This window comes from Halyomorpha halys, unplaced genomic scaffold (assembly GCF_000696795.3).
Source record: "Halyomorpha halys isolate HHAL.00 unplaced genomic scaffold, Hhal_1.1 Scaffold1794.1, whole genome shotgun sequence".
Classification (NCBI taxonomy): Eukaryota; Metazoa; Arthropoda; class Insecta; order Hemiptera; family Pentatomidae; genus Halyomorpha; species Halyomorpha halys.
This window is the reverse complement of record NW_027113207.1, coordinates 159,404-170,458: the sequence shown is the minus strand read 5'-3', so window position 1 is coordinate 170,458 and position 11,055 is coordinate 159,404. Positions and strand designations below refer to the sequence as shown.

Genomic DNA, 11,055 nt, shown 5'->3' with positions numbered 1-11,055 from the left:
ATTTGCTTAACTAATTTACATTTCAAAGGCTGTTAAATAACATTTGTAAACATTTAGAGAAACTTTTAAGAAATTTTAAAATAAATACAAACAAACTTCAAATTAAAAAGCATAATATTTATAATAAAATGGTAACAAATTGTTTATCTGTACTAACATAAATCTATAGTACTGTTTACTAAATCAAATAAAATATTTATAACTAAACTAGTAAATACTTTATCACAATAACACAGATTAGTTATGAATAAATAAAACACTTAGAGTCATGTTTGGTATCAATAGCACACAATTCGTAAAATAAATAATGCATATGAAATAGATTCGACAAACATCTAATTGAGCAGAATTTTGCAATGACTAAACCAATAATTTTCTTTTTAAAAGCAATAAATCACAGAATAACGTATTAATGCTGTTTTAACACTTTTTAAATATAATATCAATATTTTACAATGCAAATATATCATATAAATTATTATAAATTATAATTGAGTAATATTGTTCATATTATTCTTAAATGAACTTAACAATGTTCAATTAAAAACAAAACTACAATAGTGAAATGTCTAAAGTCATTCAATTATAATAAAATGTTGTAAAACTTAGTACCTTTAAAACAACTTATTGCAATAAAAATGTTTTTCTTAAAAATAATGAAAATGCTAATATAAATTAACACACTATTTTGTAAATGTTTATATGACTATACATAGGTACAAGAATAAGGTAAATATTTAAGAAAAGTAAATATCTTACTGCACATGAGAAACTATGAGGCAAACACACATAAGTATTACACATGTATGTGTATGTAAGATATAAATATGCCAATTCTAAAGCTTAAATTAATGAAATATAACTAATCCATTGATAAAAGAACGTCAAACACGAAAACAATATAAGCTGATCACATTCTCCCCCCCCATAATTTATTTGATTTATTTTACATATATTACACTTAAAACAACTTATAACACTTATAATGCTGTAATGAAAGATGACACACAATCAGTGAACACTTATTGAAAAATATTTAATGTTTTGTGCAACACATATCTTTAAAATGTCATGATAGTGCATGAGTCAAGATTTAATATTTCATTTCTATATACAAATAAATAATTACTTCATCAGTACCTACTTCATATACAAGGTTTTTATTTTTATTTTACTTGTTTATTATTTTTTTTTAGTTTTTCCATTATGAAAAGTTTGTCAATTTGAGCATAATTTTCAATAAATACAATGTTATGAGAGCCAGAATGTACAAAACAATTACACTTAATTTAATAAGTGAAAAGTGAAGGGACCAGTGACATCATCTTTTCTTCTTTTTTTGCTTTCGTAATTTTTTTGATGAAATTTGATTTAATTTGTCACTAGAATCTGTTTTCTCTTCAGTATTCGATGAGGTCAATTCTAAGACAGGGGTTTTTAACGCACTTTCATCAAAGTCCTCCTTACTTGATTCAAATGCAAGTGAATCACTGGCTCCATCATCATTACATGATTCATAGACAGAATCACGATCTTCAATGTTACAACGTTGGTCTCCAATGCTAACAACATTACTCCAACTTCTGTTACCACTTTGCTTCCTTGTTGGTTTTTCTGAGCTATATTCATTTGAGCTGTCAGAACTCTTATCTTTAGGTCCTTCTGTAGTGGTATCAATCATTTCTGAAGATTCTTTTACTTTCAACTGAATTTCAGAGGTTTCATCATTTTTTTTCCCTTTTTTCCTTTTTGGAACTTTCTGAACTGCTGTTTTAGCTTCTGTGACCTGACAAGATTCGTCACTCGACTCAGAATCCTTAACTTCTGCTCTAGCTGTGGCTGGGGAGGGAGATTTTTTTTTATCAGAGCGGTCTTTATCAGATGATTCACTCCTTTTTTGTCTCCTTGATCTTTCTTTTTTGTTTATTTTAGAATCATCAGATTCCTTACCAGAATGTGATGATATATCTTCTACCTCTGATTTATCAGTGGAAGCAATTTGATCAGATTGGATATCTTCAGAAAAGATACGGGGTACTTCACAACAAGTTGACAAGCATTTCAACGAGTTTTCAAGAGTACTCTCATTCATTTCAACAGAATCCATCAATGCCTCTGGTACAGTTTCACAAACCGATATTACATCAAATAAAACTGAAGTTGAATCAATTATTTCTTTCCTTACAGAAACTCTCTCAGATTCTATTTCTGAAACCAACTTTTTTGGACTGTCCATAACAGCTTCATCTGTTTTTGCAGAAACTGAATCATAAGAATCAATTTCACTTATATCTGCCAACAGGCTGGAATCATGACTTTTTTTATCTTTTTTTCGGCGTTTATTTTTGCTGTTTCGGCCATTTTTAATAGGTACTTTAACAAAGTTGTCAGAAAGATCCTCTGTCGGAATGCTTGGCGATTCAGATGAATGAGAACTTTCTCCCTCACAGATTGGGTTATTAGAAATACTAGCACAATCTTGTTCTTCTTGGTTCTCAAACGAAATCAATAATTCTTGAGGATTTTTTTCCTCACCATCAGTACATATTGGGGGTCTATTGCCATTCATATCACTCTCTAGCAATGATTGATCAACTTCCAGAGAAAGAATTTCAGTTTCTTCAATATTTATATTTTTGTCACTATAAGGAGGTATAATATCTTCCTTAGTTACTGGTATATCTTCCTCAGTAACTGGTATATCTTCCTCAGTTACTGGTATATCTTCCTCAGTTACTGGTATATCTTCCTCAGTTACTGGTATATCTTCCTCAGTTACTGGTATAATATCAGCCTCATCCAAGGCGATTAAATGACTGGCATGAACATTACTAATAGAGGATATTTCTTCAGTAATGACCAATTTATCAGTCCCTAAATCACAATTTTTGTTGTTGTCATCATCGACATTGAAATTATCTCTTGAGATTAAAATATCTCCCCCATAACTTTTATTAATCATTAAATTATCTGAGATGGCTTCTGACTCAATAATCAAGTTAAAATCAGAAAGGCCTTCATTAGTTGATTCATGAATTTCTTCAGAATGAGGTTTATCAATTGGGACAATACTAGAAGAAGGATGATCATCCATGATAAAATCAGACTCAACTTCTTGCAATGGCTTCAAATGCATTTCTAGACTAGTTGAACTTTGATTTAATTCAATATCATCTTTTAAATTACAACTTACATCGATTTCTTGTTCTATAGATATTTTAATCTGTTCTGAGCTATCTTCCTCAGTAATAAGCAATATTTCATTTGCAACTGTATCTTGTAGAAAAGGTTCATGTTCTTTTTGATTATCATCTTTTTGAGAAACAGACGAGATGTTTTCATATGTCATCGGTGGCTTTGATGATATATCCTTTTTTCTTTTCTTTCTTCCTTTTCTACCAACAACTTTAGAACTCTTTTCTTCAGATTCTTGAGTTTTTATTGCACTTTGTTCTATGCAAGTAGCACCTTCCTTATCAGAACTACTTATTTCAGATTGTTCTTTGCCAGAATCATTGAATGGCTCAGAATTACTAACTAACAAACTAGGAATATTTCTGCTAGCATTAGATTTTTTAACATCTTTAGGTTGGAATGAATAACTTACTTTGACCTCACATTCACATAACTCCTTCTCTGCCAGTGATTCATGGACAAACACTTCCCTATTATCAACATCAAATTTCAAAATGTCACTAGCTGGCTGTTTTTCAAGTTTCTCAAATGAATATGATTCAACATTTTCTGATTTGATAGTGTCTACTATTATATCAGAAGATTCTTCAGATAGTTCCTTATCAACAGAAGCCTCGGTTATGGTGTCAGGAGCCAGATGCCCATCCTTAGAAACGTTGACTGGAAAAGGTTCAAAGAAGAGGGGGTGAGGCCAATGGGTGACGACAGCCAATGGATGGGTCTGAACGGCCCCGAGTGGATTGACCTGCCATTCAACCTCAGCCCTTCTCAGCTTCCCCCTCGCCTGACCTTCGGACAACAGAAAACACAGAGTCACTCTTTCAAAGGTCCAACACTTCATAAAATGTGCCCCTCATAATAAAACATGAAAAGGGATAAGTTCAACAGGAAAAGCTTGTTAAGTGCATCCTATATGGATATGCCATAAAAAAAAATATAATAAAAAACTATAAATAAAAAAGACATACTAATGACTAGATCATAACAGGAGATGGTCTGTTTATATCTATATTTCATAAATATATGGATACAAACAAAATAATTAAACTCCAGAATTTTAAGAAATAAAATTAAACAATGACATATCCACAGAGGTATAGCTGTTAAAATGCGACACACACCTAATAGGGATTCAAAGTTGGAGGAACTAAGCATTAATAAAAATGTTAAAATAAAGGCATACAGGGAAATTATTATATATTAATATGCTAATAATCTATCTAATAAAAAAGCCATGCAGTGCAAATGTTTTAAACAACATAAAAGCAATGCTTAAAACCCATAACTAATTAATTTGATTTAAAAATTACATGAAACTTGTGGAACACTAGAGCGATTTAAAATAACAGGTTAATAAACCACCCATGACATTTTATGATAAAATACAACTAACCTTTGACTAATAAGTTAAATATTAACTACAAAGGTTACAGATTCTACTATAATAATATGCTTGAATACATTGACATATGGGCAAGAAGATGAATTATTTGCGATTTTCATTTTCATTATAACAATTAATATTAAAGGTAACCAAAAATAAGGCATCCTCTAAAAAAATAAAATAAATGAAGATGGAATGATACAACCTATGCAACAAAACATTATAAGAAGTTATTAAAATATTGTTATTTCAGCAAAACTAGAGGAAGAAACTACTGCAGCTTAGCGAGATTAAGAGAAGACAAAATGACAATAATTACTTAAGTAACTTTTCTTTATTTCACAATTTGAAAGACAAAAAAGGTACCAATTTGTTTGTGTGTATGTACACACACATTTATATATTTGTATTATAAAAGAACACATAGACTGTATCATTACATTCTTCAATGAAAGTGCTGGTATAGCATACATTACAAGAGATGTTTTTGCATAAGATTATTAAAAAGTCATAATAAAAGGGAAAGAAAATTATAATTTATTAGATGTGTGCCGCTGAAACAGTGAATTGAAAAAAATTTGAATTCTGCAAAAAAAAAGTTTTAAGTGTTGGATGATAACTAAGTGACGCTAATGTTTTCTTTGTCGAGAAGGTACAGAACAATCAATATGAACAAATGTTTAATTCAACACATTATCCATTAATGTAAAAAAAAACATTAATATGTAAATTTGAAATAAAAATCGGTTAATAAAAAAAAATTAACCAAAATATCATAGGTGGTAATTCAAAAATTTTTTTTATTTTATAAAGAAAAAACAGTTGAGTTTCAACAGTATTATAGTTCCAAAAATAAATGAAACTATAAGTACTCTAATTCCTCAAAGTTTGAGCAACAGTAATATGATAAGTTGATAGAAGCAATTAGTAAATATATATTTCTACAAAAAAAATGTCTAAAAGTTTTACCAAAATATTTTAACCAACAATATTTTCTTACACAGCCTATGTTTACAATACTACTCCAGAGTTCTAACTACTCAACGTTGCAAGCACCCATGTCACGATTATTGAAAGACATTTTCAAAAATGTTTATAAAATCCAATATTTTCATCATCTGGGGGCGTTAATTCAACTTTTATTTAATAAAAATTAAAATCAATCTTAATACAGAAACTCTAACCCTCAAATATGATTCTCAAGACATCAGAATGATTATAAAGTAAAATACTAAGCTTAACATCACGAAAAATTCTAAGCTTAACAACAAGCTGTCTGGTTGACTTATTTAAGTAACATCAGTAAATTCTAACTTTTTATTTTATTAGTGAAAATTTAGGGATATTTCAAAACCCACTGTATTAACCAAACACCTGTTTTATTAGAGAATTTTAAACATTTTCCAAAAAAAAACTTGTGTTCAGAAAAGGTACTGAAGTATTATGTCGGCAGTATCAAAAATGCCTTCTAGGCATACACTGGTTATAGCACTTTTTTTTAAAAATTAAAATTGATTTTTGAAAACTTAAATATTATGAGAAAAATATATGAAAACAAATAGGGGATATTTCAGTGTGTAAGAAGTTAATTTAATGAAATAATTTTTTATTGAATTCATTATAGTTACCATTGATAATCGATGTTGCCAAAAAATTGGTGTTTAAAATTATGCAGAAGACAAAGATCATCATTACATATATGTACATTATATGACAACTTCATTTTGAAAAATAAAATAAAAATGAAATCAAAACTGTTTCACACAAGTCTCCACAATTTTCTAATAACAATTTATTGAGGGTAAATGTTAGGTGCATAACATATTCAAATTAGTGCAATCAAATTTTAGCTTCACCATCTACAGTGACTTTTTAAGATGGGAAAGGTGAATAAACAGCTGTTCTAGCAAAAAAAAAAAAAATCATCACATTCACAAAACAGTTGGTATTAAAAGGAACGCTGATAACAGGTAGTTATAAATTAAAGAAGGAATAAAATATAAATTTATAAACAATTAGAGAAACATAATGAAATCTACAAATAACACTCTTCAATAAATGTACCAAGGTGCTGACATTTTTTTGGTATATTCAAAGTACTAATTCACAAAGACAAAAGAAAAACACACAAAATGAGGTAAAAATTAAAATAATCAATCAACAAAAATATTTAAATGGAACAGTTAGCATTTTAAAAAAAAAATTAAATCTTTCTCAAATAAAATATATGAAAATTTAAAAGAAATTATGTTATCCCTGATAACAAGGAAAGTTAAAATGTTTATAATGAAATCTTTAAATTTAAATTAATTTAGGTAATGCTTTATTCATTTTATTGCTACCAATATACTTTTTCAGTGATTATACCTGAATAAAGTAAAATATCACAATAAAATTTAAAAATAAAATATCAATAAAAAAAATAAAAATAAATAATAGGTCTTAAAAACAAAAGATTTAACTGATGCTAATAACTGAAAAACACACTAAACATGACGATCATAAGTGACTGAACCTACCACATATGTTCGGTGTGGTTTGATAATCTTATCATAAATGATGAATGAATTATAATGTGATGTATTGCTTAGAGAAGGAAAGACAGAATCTGAAAAATTGAGACAGGAAGCCTGATTTGGGCACAAGTAAGGAACATAAAGAAGACTTAGTCGCTCACTATAGGACACCATTACTCACATCTATTCCACAACTGAACTGTGAAAGGTTGAGAAATGATGATTCATAAATACTAAGGTCAAATAAACAATATAAAACAAAAATAGAAGGAGTAAATTATAGTAGTATTTTTTTTTTTTTTTTTTAAAGAAATAAACTTTTCAAGATAAAATAAAATTTAACTGTATAACTATAATCTGGGACTGATAGATAGGTTTGGCTTAGAACAAAGATTAACCCTTGATCCAGAAACCAGCTCTGTATTATTTTAGAAGAAAAAGGTAAACTTCCATCTCCAAATAGTTTCAGGAATAAAAATATGACAGGTTTTTGAAGTCTGAACAAATCCCTCAAAAGGAAGATGTGAATGGTAGAATAAAGAGATCAGAAGTAGTGAGGGTTTTATTCCTAGAAAATAAAATAAATTGTGCCAACTATATATTTTTTCCAAAAGTTAAAAAAGTTTAAGTTGAAAAACTTCCAAGAAAAATAAATATGAAAACTTACCAATTTATTCCTTTTACTGTTACAGTAATTCTGAAAAACAAACAATTCAGACCTAACATTTTCTTGATTCTGAGGACATTGCTCATTATTTTTCTTCAAGTGCTAGTCACAGAATAATGAGTTAAACTTTAAAATTTCAATAGCAACTAAGTTAGCTTTTAAATAAAGTTGCAAAAATAAGCTTCATGAACAAGGGAGCTGATCCAACTTAAGGATCATCCAGAAAATTAAACAACAAGGTAATAATAAAACAGATTAGAACAAAACTATGACAAAAGTTAACTAAGATACAACTGAAACTAGATTAAAATGTGAATGAATCACTAAAAAAAGATTCCAACAACCAACTGGAACAAAAAACTAATGTCCTAGCATAAGTATAATAAATTTTTCGCCTTCATTTAATTCAATGTGTGACCTTGAATAGATTCTACTTCTAACAGGGATGAATCAATTGCTAATGAAGCCATAAAGCTTAGACTGGAACATTGCAACACATTAAACAATAGGGGTTTTCATGATCTTTAGTTTAACATGTTAAATGGAGAAATATTTCTATCTTTTACCATGTTAAAACGATATAAAATTTAACATGGTTGAGATTCTGTTACTAGGTCAGTTAAAAGGAGAATGACATCAAGCAACAGACCAGCTGAGCTCGTCATCATTTTGTTTGTTGTGTTAAGTTACTTGCTCGTAGTTTGTGATTTTTTTTTTTGGGTTAGTATTGTTTTAGATGTTTTTATAACTAATAACACAATGAATGGGAATAATAATAATAATAATGTAATGACAGTGTTCAATTAGCTCATCTTGATTCTGTTCCTCACAAGTTAGAAGATCAACAAGACACTCAGAAGCCAAACTTTCACTTTTCACTTAATTTGGGTATGTTGTAATAAATAACTTTAATCAAAACTTATAAGTAAACAATAACATGAAGTTTTGGAAGGAAAAGTTATAAAACGAGCTGCTCAGAAAATCCACCACGAGCTCTTATGCATTTACCATGACCTTGAATAGGGTTGCTCACAATCCTGTACTTATAACATTTAATAAAATATCATGAATATCCCTAATATATTTCATTACCGTGTGTGTAATTTCTGAAAAAATTCCCAAAAACCTACCTCTTAATTCTTCGATTAATTTTTCCAGTTCAAATAGTTCGGACATATGATTTTTTAAAATATTAATAAAAGTGAACTGTAAACAAAAATTTAATTTAAAATATTACTGCTACCCTCTCTCTACACGCACTGAAGACTAATTTAATAAAAAGGTTAATTTTATTATTATTATCATTATCATTATTATTATAAAGATATTGAGAAAATAAATAAGCTCCCAAATTTTAATACATACTGGAATTCTATTTTAAATAAAAGGAGTTGGTATTTTTAACTAGATTATTTAAGCCTAAGCACGTAAGGTGTTGATAATATGGTTTTATTCAATGTATGTATACATGTACTACATACATAAAATCAAATCCTCAATTTTTTTTTACTACAGGGGTCGTTCGGATTTGTGAGAGTCCACTATACATCATTTCATTATGATAATTTTTTTTAATAAATAATTAATCTTATATTAAAAAAGATTTACAGTAATAAATACCAAAACTTTTTATTAATAAAATTGTATAAAAAAGGGTAGTAGTTTCCAGTACAAACAACGTTATATTCAAGTTTAATCAAATTATTTTTATAATGAATCATGAAAAGTGTTAAAGGAACCAAAGATAATGGAAAAAAAAAAAGACAATTTGGCATTTAGATCCTTTTTTTTATCCATTATCTTTATTACCTTTAACACTTTTCATGAAATATTATAATACTCTTTGATTAAACTTAAATTTAATATTGTTTTTACAGGAAACTACTACCCTCTAATGAGTTATCAGGTCAAAGCTTATATTATGTGTGAACATCATTGTATTAATACACAGAAATATTTGTTGAATACTTAAAAACTTTTTAACTTTAAAAAGCCGATATTTTTTGTCAAGTGTGGCCAAGATAGTGCAAACACATTTAGAAACTGTTTCGTCTATGCCACCAATTTCAATGAAACTTGTTTTGATGACACCAGGTTGACAAAAATATGACAGGTGTCCGAGGGTTCTAGCCATTATGCTCAAGAAGCCGACATAAAAAAAATTATATAATTTCAGCAGTTTTTATATTATATTTTTCTGCGTTCACACAGTGTGATTTGAAATATTATTGCTGATTATATTAAACGTATAAACAAATATGAAACAAAAAAAACTTCCAATAAATCAAAACAAATTTTTTTTTTTTTAAGGAAAAAGTACAATTTGTTTTCAGTGGCCTAAGCAAAAGCATAATAAAATGATACAAAACTCACTCACAACCTCCCACTGAGCATTTGTGAGGCCTGTTACCCAATGGGTGGCACTAAAAAAATAGGCGTGGGAATGACGAACCCACCCTACGAAGTCAAGAAACGTGCGATGTATAAGATTTAAAACCATTAAATAAGGATAGATATCCAGAAACATCAAAAATTGGGAATTTTAAGACTTGATTTTTTAAAGATAATCTTTTCTCCGCACTCATGAAATAAATTTCAAATCTTAAGTTACAACTACTGTAGGAAAACTGAATTTCTGCTCTTCCAACCCTGATCTACAATTTTTGCTTTTAAAAAAGAGAAAAAGTTGTTTCAAATAAAAAAAAAAACTAAAAAAAAAATTCCTCAAATATTTTGTCTTAACTTCTTTTTCTAGGTCTGATCTCCGCAATTCCATGTAGTTTACACTTAAGTTATTGCAGTCTGATTCATTTTTCTTGTCCTTAAATATAAATCAAAAAAATATTTTATCTGTCCGTCAGTCCAAATTGTTTCAGCAGTGTACACACCTATATTGTAGAAAACTGCTTAATACCCATTACTTCTAAACTGGGCAGGAAAACCTTTTTTTTTTAAGGGAGAAAGTTGAGTTGATGATCGATTTTTACACCTTAAATGTGAATTTTCAAAGCAAAAACTAATTTTTTTTTAACGCAAAAATGTTACGTTCTATGGACATGATTCTTTTAAAAATTGCAATAACTTCAATATGACCACTAATCAACACAAAACTAGAGTGGTACAGGGTGAAAAGCGGACCTATAAAAACGAGTTGAATATATAAAATAAAACATTTTTGTTTCTGTATAAATGTAATAGGTAATGAAATAGGTGAGAAGAGTAGAAATTCAGCTTTCCAATGGTTGTTGTAATGCTGGATTTGGATAATATCCTGAGGAGTTATGAATATTTAG

At 28.5% G+C, this 11,055-nt stretch overlaps 1 protein-coding gene across 3 annotated transcripts in view; it reads right to left on the bottom strand.

The window, feature by feature from the left end:
• Positions 1 to 1,174: 1,174 nt before the first annotated feature.
• The window catches only part of LOC106690652 (putative leucine-rich repeat-containing protein DDB_G0290503), a 29,884-nt gene continuing 20,003 nt past the window's right edge, over positions 1,175 to 11,055 (bottom strand). For all 3 annotated transcript variants that reach the window (XM_014436160.3, XM_014436161.3, XM_067050811.1), the window contains exon 15: positions 1,175 to 3,984. In XM_014436160.3, coding sequence (XP_014291646.1) covers positions 1,322 to 3,984 — 2,663 coding nt within the window. In that variant the 3' untranslated portion in view covers positions 1,175 to 1,321. The remainder of the gene's footprint in view (positions 3,985 to 11,055) is intronic.